General features: G+C 37.9%; 1 protein-coding gene across 1 annotated transcript in view; it reads left to right on the top strand.

Moving 5' to 3' along the window:
* LOC134294068 (uncharacterized) overlaps positions 1-26,256 on the top strand; it is a 76,226-nt gene extending 49,970 nt beyond the window's left edge. The window contains exon 4 of the mRNA XM_062963894.1: positions 23,348-26,256. Coding sequence (XP_062819964.1) covers positions 24,128-25,462 — 1,335 coding nt within the window. The 5' untranslated portion in view covers positions 23,348-24,127 and the 3' untranslated portion in view covers positions 25,463-26,256. The remainder of the gene's footprint in view (positions 1-23,347) is intronic.
* The last annotated feature ends 1,195 nt before the right edge of the window (positions 26,257-27,451 follow it).

Genomic DNA, 27,451 nt, shown 5'->3' with positions numbered 1-27,451 from the left:
TAGTTTGTAGTGCAGTTTTCTTGTACTGTTTTTTTGTCTGCTGTGCTTTGAGGAGTTTCTGATTTTTGACTTCAATCAAAGTTTTTGACTTCAATCAAAGTGGGTGCCGTGCCAAAAGATCTCAGCCGGCATTTGGAAACAATAGACATTGACAAAATTACGATCTGCCAACTGCAAAAGGCCACCCTGCTGGGATCTGCGCGCATCATCTGAAAATATATAACACAGTCCTAGACGCTTGAGAAGTGTTCGATTTGTGATTTTGTGATATGAAATCCAGCCTATCTATCTTGTTTGCTGTGTCATACAATGTTGTTGTGTCAACATAATAATAAAATACTTATTTATATTCTGCTCTATCTCCCCGAAGGGACCCATTCAATGCCATTATATATTTGACAAAGACAGACAGTACACAAACAGAGGTAAGGTGAAACTTTTTTCCCTCTCTACACACCACTTTTGTATATTTAGTATTAATTAAAATACTTAACAAATTAAAACAAAGCTCTTTTCTCATCTCCGGCATCTGGAGGCTGTGCTCGACTAGGCCATGGGGAGGTGCTGTTGTTTCAATTTCACACCGAGGAGCTTTGTCATTCATAGATGCCTTTCTGATTGAATTTTCCCAGCATGTTTTTCAGGGTGCCTTTTACTTCCCCGCCAAATTTATCTATTTATCTACTCACATTGCTGTTGTATATAGTCTTGCTTTAGCATATATGTTAAGTGAATGACTGAATGAATTTTGTTATTAAGGTAACAAACCAGGAACGTATGCTAAGTGTATATGATTGTATTGGTGTATCTTTTTTTGTGTGTTCCCTCACTTATTGTGGGGGTTATGTTCCAGGACCACCCGCAATAAGTGAAAATCTGCGAAGTAGGGACGCTATATTTATTTTAATATTTATACATTATTTTAGTAGTTATACACTATTCTTTATCAATCAATCGTGTGTTGATAAATCGCCTCCTTGCCTCTTGGGCACCTTTTCTCTCCCTTCGGCTTCCTCCCTTCCTTAGGCTGTAAATTGTAATTTTTTATGATTTATAATATTCTTTTAGAGTTTATTGCAAAACCGCGAAATAGCGAATCCACGAAAAGTGAATACACTGTATATGTTCTTTCTCTTGCCCTTTGTAGGCCTTTTTTATTGCAGTAGTATTAGTTAAAAAGTAGATTAGTTGGCTTTTTAAAAAATGTACAACTTCATAATTTTTTCCTCATTTTATTATAGTTGTATATATTTTTTTCTTTTCTTTCAACAGTATAAAAATAGTAGACCTGTCCTTGCTAACAAAAAGGCTGGTTGCACATTTTTCTTGACCTTTGTGGAAAGAAATACTATAATTTCAGGCATTAAGAGTTCCTACCAAGCCTATATCTATCATAAAATGCAGTGTCAGAAAGCAGAATATACGAGTCTACACCAATTAATCTGCATTCTGAAAATACATTATATGGCAACTAGCTGTGCCCGGCCACGCGTTGTTGTGGCGAAGTATGGTGGTATGGGAAACAATCAAGATAATCCAGTTCAAAGCAGATAAAATAAGATTATAAATGGGTTATATAGCTGTGTGGAAGGGCCTTGAGTCTACATTGCCATATAATCCAGTTCAAATCAGATAATCTGTATTTTATAGGCAGTGTGGAAGAGGCCTAAGTGAGGCCTAACTCTGCCTGTCCCCTGGGCAGAGTGGGTTGCTAGGAGACCAAGTGGGCGGAGCTTAGCCTTCTAACTGCCAGCAATTGGATAAAAACAATTATTCCTCTCCCTCTAATTAGGACTTTATTTTTCTTTTCTTTTTGTTGTATGAACGTAGAGGCATGGATGAGGGGTTGTGCTGCCAAGTTTAGTGTTTCTGGGATGTGTAGTTTTGTTGTTTTGTCCTAGACCGAAATTTCATTACCCTTTTATATATATAGATGTATATTCACCGTCAGAATATGGTGGCCCATTTGTTTCATATAAATATGTAGATTTTTATGTTTTTATAATTTTTCCAATATTTAAGCAAAACAAAAAGCAACAAGAATGCACTAATGTTGTTATGACGTTGCCCATGACTATGGCTTCATGGAATTCAGTCCCATAAAGCTCCATCCAACTATGATTCTTTGAAATGACAGAATGAAATTGACAAAAGTTCACATTTCTATGCTAGGCATCACTGCATTTGTTCAAGGACTTCATTTTAGTTGGGTAAATCTGATGAGAAGATAGTAAAATTCTCAATGCAAATTCCATTCTTCAGTTCTCATTTTCCCTCTTACCAACGACAGAGAAGTAGGGGCTTTGTAATATACAAACAGAAAGTAAACCTTTGTGACAGAATTAGCAGCCGAGAAACTACATCTCCATCTGGAATTAAAACTAGATGCAATATCTATCTGCCATGTGATAATCCTCTCCTGATGGGGTCCAGACTCAAGGTGTAAATCCTTACTTGACTTTTCCCTCTCTGGCTAGAATGAGAAATGACAAAATGTCACGAAAAACCTGCATTGCTTTTGGATCTATATTTTTAGAACTGATTCTTATCTATTGTTGCAGGCTGTATAATACCTCTGCCAGAATGTGTGTGTATATACTCTAAAATCTTTAAGCCACTCTGAAATATTTTTATACAGGGCTAAGTATAAATGTTTTCAACATTTTTTAAAAAAATAATAAATGGCATATCTTTGGGTGAAGTCAGATAAATAGTTATACGATTGGTATCTAAATACTATGGTTAACGGTCATAAAGAAATAATAATATACTTTATTTATATTCGGCTCTATCTCCCTGAGCGGATTACAGAGAGAGAGAGAGAGAGAGAGAGAGAGAGAGAGATGATAGACATGTTGTCGAAGGCTTTCATGGCCAGGATCACAGGGTTGTTGTATGTCTTTCGGGCTGTGTGGCCATGTTCCAGAAGTATTCTCTCCTGACGTTTCGCCCACATTAGATGTGGGCGAAACATCAGGAGAGAATACTTCTGGAACATGGCCACACAGCCCGAAAGACATACAACAACCCCGATAGATAGATAGATAGATAGATAGATAGATAGATAGATAGATAGATAGATAGATGGATGATAGATAGATGGATGATAGATGGATGATAGATATATAGATAGATAGATAGATAGATAGATAGATAGATAGATAGATAGATAGACAGATAGATGATAGATAGATGGATAGATAGAGATAAATACAGTAGTCTCACTTATCCAACACTCGCTTATCCAACGTTCTGGATTATCCAATGCATTTTTGTAGTCAATGTTTTCAATATATCGTGATATTTTAGTGCTAAATTCATAAATACAGTAATTACTACATAGCATTACTGCGTATTGAACTACTTTTTCTGTCAAATTTGTTGTATAACATAATGTTTTGATGTTTCATTTGTAAAATCATAACTTAATTTGATGTTTAATAGGCTTTTCCTTAATGCTTCCTTATTATCCAACATATTCACTTATCCAACATTCTGCCGGCCCATTTATGTTGGATAAGTGAGACTCTACTGTAGATGGATGGATAGCTAGATGGAAGAAAGATAGATGGATGAAAGATAGATGGATGACAGATAGATGGATGAAAGATAGATGGATGATAGATAGATGGATGATAGCTAGCTAGCTAGATAGATAGATGATAGATAGATAGATTATTATTATTATTATTTATTTATTTATTTATTTGCAGCATTTATATCCCGCCCTTCTTTCTCACCCCGAAGGGGACTCAGGGCGGATCACATTACACATATAAGCAAACATTCAATGCCTTTTAACATAGAACAAAGACATGACAAACATAGGCTCCGAGCGGGCCTCGAACTCATGACCTCCTGGTCAGAGTGATTCATTGCAGCTGGTTGTAGCTGGCTTGCTCTCCAGCCTGCGCCACAGCCCGGGCCCAATGATAGATGGATGATAGATAGATAGATAGATAGATAGATAGATAGATAGATAGATAGATGGAAAACATTCAATGCCATTATACAATTCACAGAGACAGGCAATACATAAACAGAGGCAAGGCTTCCCTCTTTCATTTCCGGCATCTAGAGACTGTACTCAACTTGGCCATGGGGAGGTGATGTTGTTCCATTTGTCCATGTCGAGGAGCCCTTCAATCAAACCATCGGCATGTTTTTAGGAGTGCCTTCCAGAAAGGAAGCTGAGAAAGGAGTGAAGCAGTGTGTATTACCAAAGTCATTATTATTACTATCATTATCATTATTATTATTTTATCGTATGACACAGCAAACAAGATAGATATGCTGGATTTCGTTTCACAAAATCACAAGTCGAACACTTCCCAAGTGTCTAGGACTGTGTGATGTATTTTCGGATGATGTGTGCAGATCCCAGTCGGGTGGCCTTTTGCAGTTGGCAGATCGTAATTTTGTCAATGTCTATTGTTTCCAAATGCCAGCTGAGATCTTTTGGCACGGCACCCAATGTGCCCATCACCACCGGGACCACCTGCACTGGTTTCTGCTAGAGTCTTTGAAGTTCAATCTTGAGGTCCTGATAGCGACTGAGTTTTTCCTCAATTGTTGTTTTCGTCAATGTGACTGTCCCCTGGGATGGCAAAACCTTTTTCTTTTCCACAACTGTGATGTCTGGTGTGTTGTGTTCCAGAACTTTGTCAGTCTGGATTCGGAAGTCCCACAGTCTCTTTGCATGCTGATTTTCCACAACCTTTGCAGGTTTGTGATCCCACCAGTTCTTTACTGCTGGGAGGTGGTACTTGAGGCATAGGTTCCAATGAATCATTTGGGCCACATAGTTGTGCCCCTGTTTGTAGTCTGTCTGTGCGATTTTCTTACAGCAGCTGAGGATATGATCAATGGTTTCGTCAGCTTCCTTGCACAGTCTGCATTTTGGGTCATCAGCTGATTTTTCGATCTTGGCCTGAATTGCCTTTGTCCTGATGTCTTGCTCCTGGGCTGCAAGGATCAGGCCTTCTGTCTCCTTCTTCAGGGTCCCATTTGTGAGCCAGAGCCAGATCTTCTCCTTATCAGCTTTTCCTTCAATTTTGTCGAGGAACTTTCCATGCAATGTTTTGTTGTGCCAGCTGTCAGCTCTAGTTTGTAGTGCAGTTTTCTTGTACTGATTTTTTGCTGTGTTTTGAAGAGTTTCTGATTTTATATTATTATTATTATTATTATTATTTTATTTTATGACACAGCAAACAAGATAGATATGCTGGATTTCGTATCACAAAATCACAAGTCGAACATTATTATTATTATTATTATTATTATTATTATTATTATTATTATTATTATTATTGTTATCTCCTGTTTGGCAAGACCTTCTGCAGCTGATGGTTAACCCATTGTGCTAACCATGGCCCGTATGGAGTTGCATTAACAGCCATCACTTGGTGTATCAAAAATACTGATTTAATTAGTACAACACTGAATATCAACAAGCAAGATTCTCTCTTTCTTAGTATGATATCCACTGTTGGCAAACATTGCATTGCAGGAACTGAATCATGGCGGTTAAAATGGAAAGTCCTATAATTCGACAACGAGGATGGACATTGAGTTTCAAATCTCTGGTCTGTCATGGAAACCCACTGGGAAACTTTGGGCCAACCATATTCTTTCAGCTTGAGAAAAGCAATAGCAAACCTCTGCTGAAAACATCTCTATGATACAGGCACCATGACAGTAATAACAAAACCATATCATTTGCTATCCCATTGCAATTGTTCTGTTCACTTTGATTTCTGTGTGTTCAGTAAAATTTCCCTTTTAGATAGATATGGATCAATATAGGTCCATATATGTGCTCCCAGAATATATCTGGTAATGCAATAAAGGCAGGGAGTAAAAAGATATCTCATATATATAAATTTATTTCTACCCTGCCGGACTTGGGGCAGCCAACAAAAGACAGCAAAATACCGCATATAGGTAATACATAAATCTGAAACGATAAAAACCATAGACATCATGCAACCACACACATCATGCAACAGAAGGATGAAAAAATCTATATATATAAAAGAGTGATGGCATCACGGCGACCCACAAAACAACAAAACGACAGGCCCTCCCACCTCGAAATTTGACAACACAACCCATCATCCACGCCTCTAGGTTGATACAACAAAAAGAAAAGAAAAATAAAGTCCTAATTAGAGATAGAGGAATAATTGCTTGTATCCAATTGCTGCCAGTTAGAAGGCTAAGCTCCTCCAACTTGGTCTCCTAGCAACCCAATAAAAATAATAAAAAACACTAAAAAATAATGCAATAAAATACTATAATCACAGAAAATAGCTAAAAATAATACAAGAAAATAATAAAATATAATAAATAAAAATATAACTTACAATAAAATTAATTAAAAAATGCAAATAACGTCAAATAAAAATTACACAACAATTTTTAACCAATACCACCACCACTTTGCCACAGCAACGCGTGGCCGGGCACAGCTAGTGTAAAATAAAATTCTAAATGTGGGAAAATTTCATTTCATCTTCATCTTCTTTAAAGCAGAAGGATATAAGTTGATACGATACTACACGAAGGCAGAATGTCTTAGAAATGGTCTGTTAAAGTAATGAAATGCATTCTATTACTTTTGCTCCCATGAAAGATCCATATTGGACATTTCATATATCTTTTTCTACATCTCTCAGAGGATTTTTTTAAAGCACTACCAGTATTTTAAAATTCTGACGTCCACTCCACACAATATATTTAGCAAGTAGCAAAAATGATATTTTTAAAAATATTTCACACATGTTAAGGTCTTGGGACTGTGCCGATATTGAAAACAATTGCTGCTTTTGTGTCGAGTTGTCTTAACATTTGTTTGTGCATCTCCTGATGTTTAACCCACATCTATCCTCAACTGGGAAAGGGAAACAGCAGAGAACAAACTAAAGCCATCATTGCCAAACATGGGCAGTTGGAGCATTTGCAGAACTGGCTTACAAAGGAAAACATACAATAAATTGTCGAAAAATTATCTTCATGGTTCTGCTTGTAGAATTTGGTTGGGTAAACAGCAGGCTTCCTGTAAGCAAGCAAATGCATCTGATATGACACATTTATGCTTTGTTTATTGGGCAGAGCAGCAGCTATCACTCTTTTTCCCCCCGCTGCCCTTTCTAGCTTGAAGAGCACATCTCAGAAAATAAGCTGAACAACCATTGCATTTGTGTGATAGAGTACAGTGCTAGTAGGATGGAGAGGAATAAAACAGTTGCAATTATCTACAAAACAAATAGGACTTGTCAGATGCCAGACATGCAGAACTAATGCAGGTGCCCAGCTCTGAAAAACTGTCAAAAGAAGACAGGGTGGAAGAAAGAACTTGTCAATGCTGTTTTTTGTTGGCTCGCATCAAAGGAGCAAACAGGGCACCTCATCTTTGGTTTTCTCCATCTCTGTGTCCTTCTTATAAGATGATGTGGTGCCACAAATGGGTGACATTGTAGACCAGGGGTCCCCAAACTAAGCCCCGGGGGCCGGATGTGGCCCTCCAAGGTCATTTACCTGGCCCCCGCCCTCCGTTTTATAATATAATATTTTTATATCAGTTTTAATAATATAATATATTGTATATACATATAATATTGATAATAATCTTATGTTATACAATATAATACTAATAGTAATACCATATAATAATATTAATTATATGGTATATATTACATATTATATAATAGTATAGTGGTATAGTTCAATATAGTAATATATAATGCTAATATTGTCTTATGCTAATAATATAATATATTGTATGTACATACAGCTGCTCAGAGTCCCCTTCGGGGTGAGAAGGGTGGGATATAAATGTAGAAAATAAATGCAGTAAATAAATAATTAATTTTAGACTTAGGCTCGGCCAAAGTCTGACATGACTTGAAGGCACACAACAACAACAACAACAATCCTAATTAGCTTGACTATCTCATTGGCCAGTAGCAGGCCCACACTTTCCATTGAAATCCTAATAGGTTTATGTTGGTTAAAATTGTTTTCATTTTTAAATATTGTATTCTTTCATTGTTGTTGTTGTTGCACTACAAATAAGGCATGTGCAGTGTGCATAGGAATTTGTTTGTATTTTTTTTCAAATGATAATTCGGCCCCTCAACAGTCTGAAGGATTGTGGACCGGCCCTCGGCTTTAAAAGTTTGGGGACCCCTGTTGTAGACAGTCTCATCAATGATCATAACATGCTAGGAAGAAGATGAGGTTGCTTGTTGCATGTGGTTTTGAAATTTAGTTGTTTATCATAAATAACTATCCTAGAGGCCATGAAGGTCCAAGGCAGTTGTGTGATGGCATGCCCAAGCCTTTGGGGAAAAAAACTATATTGTCTGGCTTTACTCGGGGACTATTTGTATAACTTCTGTTAAGATCAAGACCCTTAACATACAAAGGCACTTTAGGAAAGGTGAAAAAATACTGAAAACAACATGAATAAAGAGTTAACTCCACCCAGGAGTATTAAAAGATAGCTTAGGACAACATATTTCAAACAGAGATGTTGTTGATTGCAGTCATCTCTCTGGAGTCCTTGAAAGTCTTCTACCTCTGATGCAAAGCTATGGTCTATAGTAATAATAATAATAATAATAATAATAATAATAATAATACTTTATTTATACCCCACCACTATCTCCCCACGGGGACTCGGGGAGGCTCACATGGGGCAAGGCCCAACATATTTCAAACAGAGATTTTGTTGATTGCAGTCATCTCTCTGGAGTCCTTGAAAGTCTTCTACCTCTGATGCAAAGCTATGGTTAATAATAATAATAATAATAATAATAATAATAATAATAATAAAAACAACTTTATTTATACCCCACCACTATCTCCCCACGGGGACTCGGGGCGGCTCACATGGGGCAAGGCCCAAGTAGCACAATTTACAAAAACAATGTATAAATACATTAAACAATATACAAAAAATAGTAAAACACAGTAAGACAATAAAACAAGAGTTAATACAGCAGTAAATCAATCAGCCACCAAGCTGGTGCTCATAAGCTGTCTCAATCTTCTTCCTTGTAAAGCTTAAGCTGGTCAAAAAGCTTCTGTTGTCTCTGGGACTGGTGGTATATAAATACTAGCTGAATGCCAGTGCTAAGGATGCTGGTTTTGGATTGCTTGGGCCTATGATTACCAGACAATGCCCAAGCCTCTGATCACTGCAGCTCTGCTGCAGAAAGAAAAGGAATCTAGCAAGAAGCTCTGTACAAGCAAATGGAATAGACCAACAAAGGCGGTTTTTTATGCTCCACCCAAACTAATACAAAGGGAGGTGTCCACACTATTGGGAAAACCTATAAATGGGGGAACTAAAGCAAAGGAGAAGAAAGGCAGAGCCAAGACTTCACAAATTGTATTGGTACATGTAAGGAAATCCAGAATCAGATGGAACTATTTACTGAAGAACGAACAACTCCAAAACTCTTTGCACCTTTTCAGGAGGAGCTGAACAATATACAATGCCTGGGAGAATCACTTTTTTTTCTCAATTACTGACAGTTACAGGTAAGCTCAGAGGGAACACATAGCGTAAAGGTGTTACAATAAGTCGTAACAGGATCAAGTATGTGTGTGCATTAAAGAAAACCTTATGATGTTAATTATTATGTACAGCTGCTGGTGTAGGTCAGCTAGCAATTTTGGACCACACCCGGTGGGGTATAACTGTATGGATGTTAGAATACAGTTTAGAGATGCTGAATTAACAATGCTCTAACAGCGATGCTCTCCGCTGTGGTGGAATAGCTATTTGTTTATGTTCTACTCTCTCATTTGGATGAAGAAGCCTTATTCTGTGCTACTTACAAGGACTATGTAAGTTTGTTGGACTGTTTGATTTTGTATGCAATACTGCAAATTTATATTTTAACTCTGCTGAGGAGAGTAAAGTTTTTTTCTGTTCCTTTTCCTCTTGCTTGTGTGTCTTTTCCATTGGACGCGACTGAAATTTGCTTATGTAAATTTGGACTTTACATGACCTGTACGAAGACTTGCGGATTCTGGATGAATGGATTTTAATCTTGGACATTCTTAAAATTTTATATAATGTGTTTTTATTTTGTAATGGTATCTGTTTTATATGAACTGCTGTTTTGTAGATTGTTTTATATGAATTGTTGTTTTTACATTGTTTTTAGGCATTGAATTTTTGCCTATTTACTGTAAGCCGCTTTGAGTCTCCTCGGAGAGAAAGGCGGGGTAAAAGTAATGTAAATAAAATAAATAAATAAATTATGCGTAACAAAAGGTAAAAGTGTCTGTAGACACTTCCAAGGTCATGTGGCCATTACCTTCCCACCGGAGTGGTACCTATTGATCTACTCACATTTGCATGTTTTTGAACTGCTAGGTTGGCAGAAGCTGGGGCTAACTGTGGGAGCTCACCCCGCTCCCCGGATTCACACTCCAACCTTTTGGTCAGGAATTTCAGCAGCTCAGTGGCTTAACCCACTGTACCACCATGGGCTCATTGTGTTGATCATTAAGATAGCACAAAACCCTGTTGTTGGCTGCAACAGACTAACCGAGCTAGCTACCCTTTTCCAGATAACATTGATTGTGCATTTATTTCATTGTCTCCTGCAGTGCATTGGGGCTGAAAACACAAATCAAAGTTAGCATATTCACTTTTGTGGCTCTCTTTTCCTTGTTTGTTGTTTTCTCCAAGGGGAAACCAACTATGTACTTATTTATTTTTAATAGACACATATTCATGTGTGATGTAGCTCGCTGCTCTCCAACCCATTCAATTTCCTCAGCTACTACAGAGCAGGTTGAACACCATTCTTTACTTAACTTCCTACAGTCAAACTAGCTGTAGGCTGTGTCAAAGACGAGCCTCCTCACGGGATTCATGAGAGACAGAGAGATATATTGAGAGGAGGGGGGGAAAGCAGCTGGTAAAATGTTTCTTTTTATGTTTTGGAGCATTTATACATTAAGAGAACCGAGCCCCTGTTATTCTGTAAAAGATCTTTTGATTTGAAATTCTGGCATCCTTGGGGCTTTTAAAAACACAAGCAGCTCAAATGCCACTTAAGGCTCCTCGAGGGACCGCTAAAAACACAGAAAACTGACACGCAGACCTAGTTCTCTGCCACAACATTTATTTCTTTAATATTTTAACATGTTGCAACAAAGATTTCAGTAACAACGCTATAATGCAATTCATTTGTGGGCAGGGTGAGTCATGGGATGTTTTCCCTCCTTTCTGTTTAAGTAATGAAACACAGAGGTAGGCCATGTCCTAAAGTGAATGGATTATAGTCTCATTCTTTGAGATGTCTGGGTTGAACAGGACTATCTATTAGTGTTGTGCTTTTGTACGGAATGGCTGTTCGTTTTGTGTAGTTTCATTCGTTTGGTCTCATTTTCGTATTTGTTCCCGCTAACGAAAATGGGGCACCTATACTAACAAAATTTTCATCTGGTTTACGAAAAAATGAAAATTTTCGGACCATTGGCTCCAATGGGAGGGCTTCCAATCACCCACCCCCTTTGCTTGGTTTTTGGGCTAGTGGGGTGAAAATCACCACACACGGAGGGCATTTCAACCCCTTTTAGCCCGCCAACTTTTATTTATTATTATTTATTTTATTTCCAGCATTTATACCCCGCCCTTCTCACCCGGGGGGACTCTGGGCAGCTTACAACAATTGGCAAAATTTAATGCCGAAAACACAGTTATAAATCAAAACAATACATACAATCAATTAATAAAACTACTAAAATACATTATCAAACTTTAAAATACATGTAATTAGATCCATTCGTCCAAAAACCTCATGCTTCAGCCTTAAACCGGACCATGTTGACTTAGACGTTTACTCATTAAAAGCTTGGGCACACAGCCATGTTTTTACAGATTTTAAAATGTTTGGGTCTTCCCCAGAGTATTATTATTATTATTATTATTATTATTATTATTATTATTATTAGCACACATCAGATGTAATAGAGAGGCACTCCCCTCTCAGACTCAGCTTAGGGTCCTAGGATAGCTATCATTATTAATATTCATATTAGTATTATCACTAACACCCATTGGCACACATCGGATGTAATAGGGAGGCAGTTTCCTCTCAGACTCAGCTTAGGGTCCTAGGATAGCTATCGTTATTTATATTCATATTAGTATTATCATTAACACCCATTGGCACACATCGGATGTAATGGGAGGCACTCCCCTCTCAGACTCAGCTTAGGGTCCTAGGATAGCTATCGTTATTTATATTCATATTAGTATTATCATTAACACCCTTGGCACACATCGGATGTAATGGGAGGCACTCCCCTCTCAGACTCAGCTTAGGGTCCTAGGATAGCTATCGTTATTTATATTCATATTAGTATTATCATTAACACCCTTGGCACACATCGGATGTAATGGGAGGCACTCCCCACTCAGACTCAGCTTAGGGTCCTAGGATAGCTATCATTATTAATATTCATATTAGTATTATCATTAACACCCATTAGCACACATCGGATGTAATGCGGAGGCACTCCCCTCTCAGACTCAGCTTAGGGTCCTAGGATATCTATTGTAATTTATATTCATATTAGTATTATCATTAACACCCATTAAAACACATTGGATGTAATGGGGAGTCACTTCCCTCTCAGACTCAGCTTAGGGTCCTAGGATAGCTATCGTTATTTATATTCATATTAGTATTATCATTAACACCCATTGGCACACATCGGATGTAATGGGAGGCACTCCCCTCTCAGACTCAGCTTAGGGTCCTAGGATAGCTATCATTATTTATATTCATATTAGTATTATCATTAACACCCATTGGCACACATCGGATGTAATGGGAGGCACTCCCCTCTCAGACTCAGCTTAGGGTCCTAGGATAGCTATCGTTATTTATATTCATATTAGTATTATCATTAACACCCTTGGCACACATCGGATGTAATGGGAGGCACTCCCCTCTCAGACTCAGCTTAGGGTCCTAGGATAGCTATCGTTATTTATATTCATATTAGTATTATCATGAATACCCATTGGCACACATCGGATGTAATGCGGAGGGACTCGCCTCTCAGACTCAGCTTAGGGTCCCAGGATAGCTATTGTTATTTATATTAATATTATTATTCACAACCATTGATACATATAAGCTGTAATGGGAAAGCACTGCAGCCCTCTGTCCGTACCTGCTTATTGTTAAGGGTCCGAAACGAAAAGAAAACGAAAGCAAGCACAATGACTATGCGGCTTTCATTTTGATGTCACCTCTCGTTTCCTATAAAAATGTCTTCATTCATTGTCTGTAGACGAATAGTTGAAACAAACAATAGCACGAAGGAAATGAAAGAAAAATTTTCATGCACATCTCTACTATCTATACTCATCTCTGGGGAGATAGAAGATGGCACACATGTTTTTTTGGAGTTAAGCCTGACTGTTTGGCCGAGACGTTTGGGAGCTAGCTTGTGTGCTTTTGTGTACTTTGGCCCATGAGCAACCTTTGAGCATATGGTCCAAGAGAGAGGGGCATCTGCTCAGAGGAAGTGAGTCACTGGCTTGACTGGGAGGAGAGATTGCAGCTGGTAGCTCTATAAGGTCTCCTCATCTCAGCAAACAAGGAAAAGGAAACAGGCATTTTGCATCACGCTCCATGAGAGAGTGCTGCAATCTACATACTAGGAAATCCTGCATGTAGTGAAGGCATTGTTTTTGTGCCATCTTTGCTTTCTTGCCAGAGAATCTAGGCTCTTCTACCTGCAGCAAGTGCAAGTTGGTTGCCCTGTGGGAAGAGCAGGTGCAGCAGCTTGAGGCTCATTTATCTCTACTTAGAAAAGAATGGCTTTAAAAAAAAGTCAGAGGGAATACCTGTAGGGAGGGGGAGAACAGGACACATAGAATCAGAAATATGAAAAAAGACATGCTCCACGTTTAGAGCCTCACGATTGATTTCTTAATCAGCAATTATGAGCCACAGAAAAGGGGACAATAATATCACTTCCCAGAGAGCTTGGCACTAACCTGCAAGTTTCCAAAAACTCTGGGGTTTCTGTTGTTGTTACAAAGGCTGGATGGCCATCTGTTGGGCTGCTTTAACTGTGTTTTTCCTGGATTGGATAGCCACTGGGGTTGTTGTTGTTAAGGCTGGATGGCCATCTGTTGGGGTGCTTTGATTGTGTTTTTCCTGGACTGGGTGGCCCCTGTGGTGGTAGTGGTGGTTATTATTATCATTATTGTTGTTGTTGTTGTTGTTGTTGTTGTTGTTATTATTATTATTATTATTATTATTATTATTATTATTTTAATTGTATGACACAGCAAACAAGATAGATATGCTGGATTTCGTATTACAAAATCACAAGTCGAACACTTCCCAAGCGTTTAGGACTGTGTGATGTATTTTCGGATGATGTATGCAGATCCCAGTAGGGTGGCCTTTTGCAGTTGGCAGATCGTAGTTTTGTCAATGTCTATTGTTTCCAGATGCCGGCTGAGAACTTTTCGCACAGCACCCAGTTTGCCCATCACCACCGGGACCACCTGTACTAGTTTCTGCCAGAGTCTTTTAAATTCAATCTTGAGGTCCTGATAGCGGCTGAGTTTTTCCTGTTGTTTTTCGTCAATGCGACTGTCACCTGGGATGGCGACATCAATGATCCAAACCTTTTTCTTTTCCACAACTGTGATGTCTGGTGTGTTGTGTTCCAGAACTTTGTCAGTCTGGATTCGGAAGTCCCACAGTATCTTTGCGTGCTCATTTTCCAATACTTTTGCAGGTTTGTGATCTCACCAGTTCTTTATTGCTGGGAGGTGGTACTTGAGGCATAAGTTCCAATGAATCATTTGGGCCACATGGTTGTGCCTCTGTTTGTAGTCTGTCTGTGTGATTTTCTTACAGCAGCTGAGGATATGATCAATGGTTTCGTTGGTTTCCTTGCACAGTCTGCATTTTGGGTCATCAGCTGATTTTTCGATCTTGGCCTTAATGGCCTTTGTCCTGATGTCTTGCTCCTGGGCTGCAAGGATCAGGCCTTCTGTCTCCTTCTTCAGGGTCCCATTTGTGAACCAGAGCCAGGTCTTCTCCTTATCAGCTTTTCCTTCAATTTGTCAAGGAACCTTCCATGCAATGTTTTGTTATTATTATTATTACTATTATTATTAAGGCTGGATGGACATCTCTTGGGGTGCTTTGATTGTGTTTTTCCTGGACTGGATGACCCATGGGATGATGATGATGATGAGAATGATGATGACGATGATAATTATTATTATTACTATTATTATTGCCCATCTGTTGAGATGCTTTGAATGTGCTTTTTCTGCTTGGCAAAAAGGGGTTGTACTGGATGGCTCTCGGGGGCAGGTTGTCTTCTACCAAAATACTGTTAATTTAATGTTGGTTAAAATTGTTCGTAATTTTATATATTGTATTTTTATTTCTTTGTTTTTTTATTTTGCACCTTGTGAATTAGTTCACACAAGCACTCTCCATCCATCTGCCACTTGCCCAGCCTATGCCTGATATATAGTCCCTGGACTATATAATCTAATATATAATACATAAACATTTCTTGGGACTTCACAGAAACCTTTGCTTCAAAAAATCTTTAGCCTTCTCTGCTAAGGAGTGCTGTTGCCTCACAAAATTGGGACTCCCTTGATTCCATAGCATTGGACCATAAAGTGGTGTCAAACCGCATTAATTCTGTTATGTTGATGCACCCATTGTGTATATAGTTACCTTGTTAAATAAGAGGCTTTGTGGGTTACATCGTTTAATTCCATTGCTTTTATTTTGATTTTACTTGGTATTTGACTAAGGAATAAATGTCGATGGAAAGTTGAATTCAATTATTTGCCCTTCTCTTCACATATTTAGGCTTGGAGAAAAGAGCCCACACCCTTCTTCTGCAGAAACATATTATTTTGACAAGTCTTTACTTTGTCTTGTTGACAAGAGATATTGTCTAAAAAGCTAGAATCATTCTGTCATCTGAGAGCCTCTATTGCTCAACAATCTTGCTTGTTGACAAACGTTCGAAAGAGGCAGAAATATTGTCAATTATCTCTGGATTGCTTTGTCCAGTGTCTGCAGGTGCATTTAATGACTTCCAATGAAAAATTATGAGGCCGGCGGAAAGGATGCCGAGGTCTTTGTAAAGTAACTGAATATAATGAAAGAGAACACGAGGCTGGTTTTAAGAAAATAACACAGAATTGAATTAGGGTCTGTTGTGTTTGATGCATGTTTTAATTGAAATAGTACAGAAAGACAGACAGGAATGTAAATTCAATATTTTGAGATAACTTATTAGGATTGAGCATGGATTTTGTTTTCCCCATTTTATTCGTTTTTTTTATACCTTCAGTACTTTGGGAGCATGAAACAGTAGTCCAGTGAGGATAGCTCTACTGAGATTGCACACACTGAAAACAGGGGATTTTTAAGGTAGTCCAGGGAGGATAGCTCTACTGAGATTGCAGGCACCGAAAACAGGGGATTTTTAAGGTAGTCCAGGGAAGATAGCTCTACTGAGATTGCACGCACTGAAAACAGGGGATTTTAAAGGTAGTCCAGGGAGGATAGCTCTACTGAGATTGCACGCACTGAAAACGGGATTTTTAAGGTAGTCCAGGGAGGATAGCTTTACTGAGCTACATGTCACAGCTCTTCCTTAACTGTGCCTTTTTAAAATGCCTCTTGGAAAGTTGCTTAGCATGCCGGTGCTGTTGAGAGAAAGCATGGACACCTCTCCTGCAGCCAAGTGACTCTCATCTAGAGTAGAAACAAACACCTTAAATGCTTAAAAAGATGGGAAGGAGAGCCTGGAAAGCCCCACCATAATGTTCCGACAGAAAATGGATATTTTGGCACCCCGGAGCAAAAACAGATATCTGCCCTAAAGTATTTGGGAAGCTCCCAAAAAGCAGATCAGGGCCCCCACCAAAAGCAAGGACACTAAATGATTCACGGTTTACCCAGATTGCACAAGTTACCAGCCAGTTGCCTCAAAATAAATAATGTTGGTTAAATGAACCTTTGTGAACAGCACATTAAATCTGCCTATAGATGAAGCGTGATTATGTAAATGATTAAAAATGCAATATATTTGTTTGTGGGGCGGAGTTATTGACTCCTCTATGGATTTCAGGCTAAGGTCTAAGAGAGCTATCCAAGGTGCTGAACTTTGTCTCTTGAAATGATTTAGCTCATTGGATTGAATTCTTTCAAGTTAAGACTAAATCAAAAAATAGATTCACTATTTCACTAATATAGGAGCCGACCAAAAGAGCTTTACTTATATTGGATCTACCCTTCAATATCCAAAACTGGCATAACCTATAAGTTTGTTCTGGCAATTGAGAGTTCAATATAAACATTCAACAAAAAGGATTTTTGGAGGATGATACAGAAAAATACAATTTCATATCTCTTTATATACCTGATCCAAGTTCACAGAACAATACTGAAGTAATTGTTGCTTTTTAGATTTGGCTTGATGTTTTCAATTAGCGTTCTCTATTGTCTACAGCATTTACCTATGCAAAGCCGGTCCCCCTCCTTCTCCAAAAGGTAATCTCATTAGTTTACTTATCTATTATTTTGCCTTATTGTCACTTGTCTAGATAGCGTTCGTTCCCCTGATATGCTGGATTTGTTTACTGCAACATTTTTAAAAAGGTTGTCATTTCACCTGATTTCACAAGAGGTGTAATTATTCTTAACAATAAGCTCCTTGTGGTGAAACATGTTTGTTCTACATTTGAAGATCAAAGAGCTAAACAACAGGTTTTTGATGTTATTTTTAAATATACATGATTGCGGGAAGATAGGAAAAATGAAATAATCAGAAGTTGTTTTCCACTGGATGATTTATTCATAGACGGTGCATACGTAATGACCCAGAAGAAGCCATTTTTGTTTGATTCGTTGGTTGGGACAATTCATGGATCGATAAATAAAAGTTTTTCAAACTAATGGAAGCACGGTTCGGAAGGTGGGATATGGACAGGGATAATATTTTGCATTGCATGTTGCAGTTGATAGAATGAGGCTGAATTCCAGCTCACTTCATTCATTTAATCTCATCAACACTGTTTGGTTGCAAGTCCTCTGTTGAGATATCAGCCAATGCCTTAAATCAAGAAATAGCTTCCTAAGGTCTACAGAGATACTTGCAGGAACACCTCAGCAAGCAAGAGTCCAAAAGTGGCAGGCTAAAACCCAGAACCTCAATCAGTGGCTGGGACCGGATGAGAAACTGACATAGAAATAACCTATTTGGAAGATTATTAAAGTGCATCCTACATATGCTAGACTTTAAAATCAGTAAAGTAAATTAAAGTTTCCCCCTTTAATTGTGTCCGAGTCTGAAAGTTGGTACTCATCTCCATTTTTAAGCCGAAGAGCCGGCATTTTCTATAGACACCTCCAAGGTCATGTGGCCAGCATGACTGCATGGTGTGCCATTACGTATTGATCTACTCATATTTGCTTGTTTTCGAACTTCTAGGTTTGTAGAAGCTGGGGCTAACAGCGGGAGCTCACCCCACCCCCAGATTCGAACCACTGACCTTTCAATCTGCAGGTTCTCAGCTCATTGGTTTAACCTGCTACACCACTGGGGGAATTATTATATTATATTATATTATAATTATATTAATTATATTTCAGTACATGAAATATACCGTATATACTCAAGTATAAGCCGACTCAAATATAAGCTGAGGCACCTAATTTTATCACAAAAAAACTGGGAAAACATTGACTCCAGTATAAGCCGAGGGTGGTAAATTTCAGAAATAAAAATAGATACCAATAAAATTACATTAATCGAGGCATCAGTAGGTTAAATGTTTTTGAATATTTTCATAAAGCTCAAATTTAAGATAAGATTGTCCAACTCTGATCAAATCATTATTCTCATCTTCTTCAATGTAAATGTGCTTATGTATCCTTTTAATAATAATAGAGTAAAATAATACATGTAATAATAATAATAATAAATACAGGAAAATAATACATATAATAATAAATAGAGTAAAATAATAAAGGTAATAATAATAATAATATCAGAGTGAAATAATAAGTATTATTATTAATAATAATAATAATAATAATAATAATAAAAGAGTAAAATCAATGTAATAGTAGCAACAATAATAGAGAAAGATAATAAATGTAATAATACCAATAATAATAGAGAAAAATAATAAATGTACCATATATTCTCAAGTATAAGCTGACCCAAATATAAGCCAACCAGGACCCTCACCCGAGTATAAGCCGAGGGGGGCTTTTTCAGTCTTAAAAAAAGGCTGAAAAACTAGGCTTATACTCGAGTATATACAGTAATTCATCTTGAGCAACAACTGAATCTCCTTGAGAAAGAACTCTTTCCATATGAATTTCAGTTGAGGTGTTTTTTTCTTTAAATAATGCATTCTTCATGGTGCCTTTTTAGTGAACTGTTTATGTTTCTTCAATGGAAGTCACCCAAAACTCCTCTTGTCCGATCTGATATAAAAACTACACACCAAGTGTCATTGGTGGGTCACATAACAAGGTAAAGCCATTGTGGCTTTCATAAAAGGAGAATGAGAGTAAAAAATACATTATTTAAAGTAATTGTTCGATCTAGGCAAGTAAATATCTGTGATGAAATCAGGGTAGGCAGCTTTCCATTATTCCATTAACCCATAATAAAGCACAGGGATGTTGAATAATTAATTTTGCAGCCTTTCCAGAGGGATGATGCTATGTAGGAACATATTATGAAGGTTTCCTGTTTCATACAATTGCTACTGTTATTTAAGATGAATGTTGTCGTAAAAAAAATCTGTGGCCACGAGTTTAAATGCTTAATGATGTACAGTCAGAAGACAATATATGCCAGCCATGGTTGGACTTCATCCAGCCCATAATGTTATCGTTTCAATGGATGCTTCGGGCCTACAAAGGCTGGATGACCATCTGTTGGGGGTTCTTTCATTGTGCTTTTCCTGCATGGCAGAAGGGAGTTGAACTGGATGACACTTGGGGTTGCTCCTATTATTATTATTATTATTATTATTATTATTATTATTATTGACACAACAACATAGTATGACACAGCAAACGAGATCTATATGCTGGATTTCGTATCACAGAATCACAAGTCGAACACTTCCCGAGTGTTTAGGACTGTGTGTGATGTATATTATTATTATTATTATTATTATTATTATTATTATTATTATTATTATTATTATTTATGATGATGTTTTGTTGTGCCAGCTGTCAGCTCTAGTTTGTAGTGCGGTTTTCTTGTACTGGTTTTTTGTCTGCTGTGCTTTGAGGAGTTTCTGATTTTTGACTTCAATCAAAGCAGGTTCTTCACTTTGCTTTACATATTTTGCCAGGGCATGTTCCTCCTCCTCCTCCTCCTCCTCCTCCTCCTCCTCCTTCTTCTTCTTATTATTATTGCAATGTGTTATCAAAGGCTATCATGGCCAGGATCACAGGGTTGTTGTGTGTTTTCCTGGGCAGTATGGCCATGTTCCAGAACTATTCTCTCCTGACTCTTCACCTGCATCTATGGCAGGCATCCTCAGAGGTTGTAATAATTGTAATAATTACAATTATTATATTGGAATTGTCCTCTTTGTGAATATTTTCAAGCTAAGGATGGTTGAATCTGTGAATAGATATAGAATCTGTAGATACAGTAGACCAATTGTATATTTTATAAGAAAATAGAATGTGGTACCTGCTTCAATGTGTCTTCTCCATCACTAAGCTTGTCGTCTTGTAGAGAGTCAAACAGGTTTCCTCAACCCAATGTTCTCCAGATGTATTTAATCATGACTCGCATTATCTCTAGATCAGTGGTTCTCAAGATGTTGTGGCCTTCAACTCATAGAAATTCTAACAGCTAGTAAACTGGCAGAGATTTCTGGGAGTTGTAGGCAAAACACCTGGGGACCCACAGGTTGAGAACCACTAGTTATTGGACTCTTGTCTGGGTTTAGAGGTGGTTCATGGGTTACATGGATTTTAGGTCCTTCATTTACCCTTATTGTAAAAGTAACTAAAAGAACCAAAGATCTAATTTGTTTAGTTTTCTAATCGTTTTCCTGAATGATGCAACTCTTGTGTATTTGTGTCTGGAATGAGCCACAAAAGCAAAATATTTGTCTGTCTCTCTACTGAATTGTTATATTTCTCTAATGGTTACAAAACACAGGTGCCATTTCAGTGCTTTTTTGTTCTTTGCAGGTGCTCATATCTCCCCCCTTTTAATATATTTTTAGAAAAGCAAGCATTCCGCAAATTAAGCAATCATTTCATATGAAACATTACATACCAGACACAATTGGGGACTTTCAGAGGAAGAGAAGCTTCAATTTGGTCCAACAGCTGGATCTTGTTATTTCAATAGCTTTCCCTCAGTGGCAGAAACATTGTTTAATAAATGCCTTCTGTCATTTTGATTGGTTTAGTTGTTTATTGGACAAAAGAAGTCTTCCACGTTGTGCTGTACATGAATCTCTCCATGAGTCTTCAAGATGGCTCGGTAACATTGAAACTGAATCGCATGCCTTTAAATTCTTGAGGAGCAGATGGTCCTTCTGTCATCACACACCTAAAAAGACAATGTTTCCGGAGATGCTGTTGAGTCCAAAAGCATCTCTTTCTGCCTTTGCTTGTTTTTGGAGAAATTAGCAGCAAATGTGGAATAAAGATGAGTCAGAAGCAGATACAGTGATTGCTAGCATGCATGTCTGAATCGCGTGTATGGAAGCAAATGTAATTTTTCGGGAAATTAATGCAGAAATTGAATGGAATGTGAAGCTGACATAGAAGAGATATAGAGCACAGTCCAAAAAACAGTTTCTTTGGGGCTCTGATTTGGAAAATCACATTGGATTTGATAATGATGATGATGATGATATTGATGATGATGATGATAATAATAATAATAATAATAATAATAATAATAAACCAGTCCAAGAAAACTGCACTACAAACTAGAGCTAACAGCTGGCATAACAAAACATTGCATGGAAAGTTCCTTGACAAAATTGAAGGAAAAGCTGATAAGGAGAAGATATATATATTTACTAGCTTTGCCCTGCCACGCGTTGCTGTGGCTTATGAGAATCCTTTGTTGGCCAGGTGGAATAGCAGTGAATAGCCTTGCAGTCTCAAAGCGTGGCCGTTTTCTTGAGTAGCTGGAGCTTTTTGTTTTATGAACGTAGAGGCATGGATGAGGAGTTGTGCTGCCAAGTTTAGTGTTCCTGAGATGTGTAGTTTTGTTGTTTTGTCCTAGGCCAAAATTTCATTACCCTTTTATATAGATAGATACTAGCTGTGCCCGGCCACGCGTTGCTGTGGCTAGGACTTAATTTTTCTTTCTTTTTTTTTTTTTTTGTATGAACGTAGAGGCGTTGATGAGAGGTTGTGCTGTCAATTTTCAAGGTTGTGGGACGTTTAGTTTAGTTGTTTTGTCCGGTGCCGTGATTCCATTACATATATATATATATGACATTTCCTTCTTGTTTTGCAATATTGTTCTATCTGTATAAATTAATATGGAAATGGGATATGGAAATATATTTCTGGATGCACCGACTTAAGATCATAACACCTCGTGTCTTAACCAAGAGGATAAATGCATAATAGTATTATCCACTTAAAACTTTTGGCAGCAGAATGTTTTAAACTACCACCTTGGGTTTAGCTCACCTTTCTTTGTAGTTGCTGAATCACTCTAATACACTCTCACACACATTTAATATAATAACTGATTCATTGTGTTTAAAAGATACGATGAATTAAGTGAATTTTCTCTTCTCGTGTTGAAGATTTGCAAACACAAACCCTCCTAGTGCTATTTAAAAACAACACAAATTGAAAGTCACAGGGGACACTCGAGTTGTACGATTGTCTTGCATACATAGCAGTAACCCAGATTTCGATACAATGAGAAACATGAATAATGGAGCAATTTGCACATGCAAGGATAATACTTAGTCAAGGAAATGCACGTCCTGAAGTCAAGCCACGGGGGTTTATAAGTGGACATTTTCTCCAAAAAGCCAGATACTGTAATAATCATAACAGTAGCATCAGTCTGAATTACACCTTAAGCACTCAATTGCACCACTTACGGTGCTATCTGTTATTTCTTGTGCATTCACAACAGGAGGCTTGTAGTGCATATTATGGGGAAGAGGAATGGGACTTAAATTGTCTTTAAGGAATGTTGTGTAATAATAACGAAAGGCTTTGAAGTCTCAGCCTTAACTTCTGTTTGTATTTTTTTTTCTCCCCCTGTTAAGCCTCCAGATGTACGACTTATTTCACAAAGAATCTTCTCCTCGCTTGAAACTTTCAAGGCTGGAAAGATACATTTCAGAGGAAGATGGGCAAAGATGGCTTGACCATCTGGTTTCGCTACTGAGCAAAATGAGTTAGACAGAAATTCTAAAACACTGGGGAGAAAAGAGTGAGACCACAATCTGCTCAACCCACTTGGGTTTATAAAGCCGACGCAAGACTGATGAAGGTCTTCCAGAGGTTATCCAAGATGCGGCTATTTCTGAAGGACGTTGACTTACGGATAGCCGAGCCACCCTTTACCAGATGGCAACCCATGTGGCAAAGCGCAAGCGCCAGAGGGGAGAAATTCCAGGCCTAATGGGGACATGGGAGTTCAACCTTTCTTTGTCCCGTCAAATGGGAAGAAAAAGGGAGAAAATAGGCCCAAATATCCTTTAAAAATATAAGAAATTCCTTTTAGACAAATATTATGGCATGACATTTATGAGGGACAACCAATTACTTGTAGACAAATATTGTGCAATGACATTTATGGAAAGAAGCACATTTTGCATTCAAGGGTTTTGGATAGATTAGTAGGTAAACGTAAATGTTTCCCTTGACATTAAGTCTAGTCGTGTCCGACTCTGGGGGTTGGTGGTAATCTCCATTTCTAAGCCCAAGAGCCGGTGTTGTCCGTAGACACCTCCAAGGTCATGTGGCTGGCATGACTGCATGGAGCGCCGTTACCTTCCTGCCAGAGCAGTACCTATTAATAGTAATAATATCAAAAAATCAAGATGGAAAAATCAGCTGATGACCCAAAATGCAGACTCTACAAGGAAACCGAAGAAACCATTGATCAAGGAAAGTTCCTTGACAAAATTGAAGGAAAAGCTGATAAAGAGAAGACCTGGTTCTGGCTCACGAATGGGACCCTGAAGAAGGAGACAGAAGGCCTGATCCTTGCAGCCCAGGAGCAAGACATCAGGACAAAGGCAATTCAGGCCAAGATCGAAAAATCAGCTGATGACCAAAAATGCAGACTCTGCAAGGAAACCGACGAAACCATTGATCATATCCTCAGCTGCTGTAAGAAAATTGCACAGACAGACTCCAAACAGAGGCACAACTATGTGGCCCAAATGATTCATTGGAACTTATGTCTCAAGTACCGCAGTGATGTTGACCGGCTCTATCTGCCTAGAAGATCAGGGGGCAGAGGACTCTTACAAGTAAAACAAGCAGTCAAAGAAGAAGAACATGCCCTGGCAGAATATTCAAAGCAAAGTGAAGAACCTGGTTTGATTGAAGTCAAAAATCAGAAACTCCTCAAAGCACAGCAGACAAAAAACCAGTACATGAAAACCGCACTACAAACTAGAGCTGACAGCTGGCACAACAAAACATTGCATGGAAAGTTCCTTGACAAAATGGAAGGAAAAGCTGATAAGGAGAAGACCTGGCTCTGGCTCACGAATGGGACCCTGAAGAAGGAGACAGAAGGCCTGATCCTTGCAGCCCAGGAGCAAGCCATCAGGACAAAGGCAATTCAGGCCAAGATCGAAAAATCAGCTGATGACCCAAAATGCAGACTGTGCAAGGAAACCGACGAAACCATTGATCATATCCTCAGCTGCTATAAGAAAATCGCACAGACAGACTACAAGCAGAGGCACAACTATGTGGCCCAAATGATTCATTGGAACTTATGCCTCAAGTACCACCTGCCAGCAACAAAGAACTGGTGGGATCATAAACCTGCAAAAGTGTTGAAAACTGAGCACGCAAAGATACTGTGGGACCTCCGAATGCAAACTGACAAAGTTCTGGAACACAACACACCAGACATCACAGTTGTGGAAAAGAAAAAGGTTTGGATCATTGATGTCGCCATCCCAGGTGACAGTCGCATTGACGAAAAACAACAGGAAAAACTCAGCCGCTATCAGGACCTCAAGATTGAACTTCAAAGACTCTGGCAGAAACCAGTGCAGGTGGTCCCGGTGGTGGTTGGCACACTGGGTGCCGTGCCAAAAGATCTCAGCCGGCATTTGGAAACAATAGGCATTGACAAAATTACAATCTGCCAGCTGCAAAAGGCCACCCGATTGGGATCTGCGCGCATCATCTGAAAATACATCACACAGTCCTAGACACTTGGGAAGTGTTCAACTTGTGATTTTGTGATACGAAATCCAGCATGTCTATATTGTTTGCTGTGTCATGATAAAATAATAATAATAATAATAATAATAATAATAATAATAATAATAATAATAATAATAATAATAGTCATAGACACTTGGGAAGTGTTTGACTTGTGATTTTGTGATAAGTAATCCAGCATCTCTATCTTGTTTGCTGTGTCATACAATAATAATAACAATAATAAAAATAATAATAATAATAGTCATAGACACTTGAGAAGTGTTCGACTTGTGATTTTGTGATACGAAATTCAGCATGTCTATCTTGTTTGCTGTGTCATAATCAAATAATAATAATAATAATAATAATAATAATAATCATGACAACAACAACAACAACAACAACTTGGGAAGTGTTCGACTTGTGATTTTGTGAAACGAAATCCAGCATATCTATCTTGTTTGCTGTGTCATAATAAAATATTATTATTATTATTAAGTTTATTTATATCCCGCCTCCATCTCCCCCACAGAAATATCAAATAAAAACAATAAAAATATACAATACATCAATAGAGAAAAAACATGCACCAATGATAAAATCTAAACATTAACCTATGAAATAAAAACATGCTTAAAAAACATAGAATTAAAACCAGCGAGGTTACAGTAATAGATAAGCTAAAGTGCGCATTAAAAGATGGAAAAAAAATCCTTTAAAAAAATCCTTTTTTTTGCCTGTAAATCCTGGCCAAATTCCAATACAACCCGAGGAGACCTTGCCCACTACTAAGAAACTACGCTTAGCCCATGAATTCAATGAAATTTTCTTTCAAGGAAATTCCTTAAGTACATTTGGAGAAGTAATGGCAGAAGATGGGTGGGTCATACTGGTTTGAGAAATCAGTATGTTAAAAAAAAAAAACTATGTTTCTCCCTGCCTGGAAATAAAAGGAAAAATAAAACCCCATCTTCAGATGTAGCTCGCTTAATGCTTTAGAATAACCCAGCTGGCACCATGGTTGCAAATCACTATTTTAATATTTAATAATTAGGTCAGCTGTATAACTGGAAAAAAATGCAGCAACTTGAAATATATATTTAATGCTTGGAACTACTTGGAAGATTCTTGTAAAGTATATTTAATGGTGGGGGCACTTTAGTCGATGTAGCAGAATTTTAAAACATGAGGAATGGCATAAGTACCATTGTCTGAATAATACAGTCATTTCCACTTACAGAAATGTCATTGTTTCGTTGTCAGGCTGCAGTGAGTCTAGCAAAATGTGATGTGCTTTTAACTGCGGAGAGAGATTTAATAGGCACTTACATAGGAGACTTCTCATGCCGTAAGTTATTGCTAAATGACAAAGAAAGCTACAAGACCCGTAATCGGACGGACCAACAAAAACAAGTCTTCCCACTCTGACGGCCTTCCTACTATTCCAAGGATGTGGATATTTGTTAAAACGTTCTGGAATGACCTCTCCTTGAAATTCTCCCAATTTGTTGTGTTGTTTATGCTACTACCACCATTACTGTTTGTGTTGTTGACGATTCTGGCTCTTAATAGGATGCGGCACAATTTTAACCGTGCTCTTTTCTGCATTTTTTTTTATTTTATAAAGAAACTAGCTGTGCCCGGCCATGCGTTGCTGTGGCAAAGTGGTGGTGATATTGGTTAAAAATTGTTGTGTAATTTTTATTTGACATTACAGTAGAGTCTCACTTATCCAACATAAACCGGCCGGCAGAACGTTGGATAAGCAAATATGTTGGATAATAAGGAGGGATTAAGGAACAGCCTATTAAACATCAAAATAGGTTATGATTTTACAAATGAAGCACCCAAACATCATGTTGACAAAAAATTTGACAGAAAAAGTAGTTCAATGCGCAGTAATGCTAAGTAGTAATTACTGTATTTACTAATTTAGCACCAAAATATCACAATGTATTGAAAACATTGACTAC

The sequence above is a fragment of the Anolis carolinensis genome, unplaced genomic scaffold (assembly GCF_035594765.1).
Source record: "Anolis carolinensis isolate JA03-04 unplaced genomic scaffold, rAnoCar3.1.pri scaffold_12, whole genome shotgun sequence".
In the NCBI taxonomy this organism is placed as follows: domain Eukaryota; kingdom Metazoa; phylum Chordata; class Lepidosauria; order Squamata; family Dactyloidae; genus Anolis; species Anolis carolinensis.
This window is presented reverse-complemented; position numbering and strand designations above follow the sequence as displayed.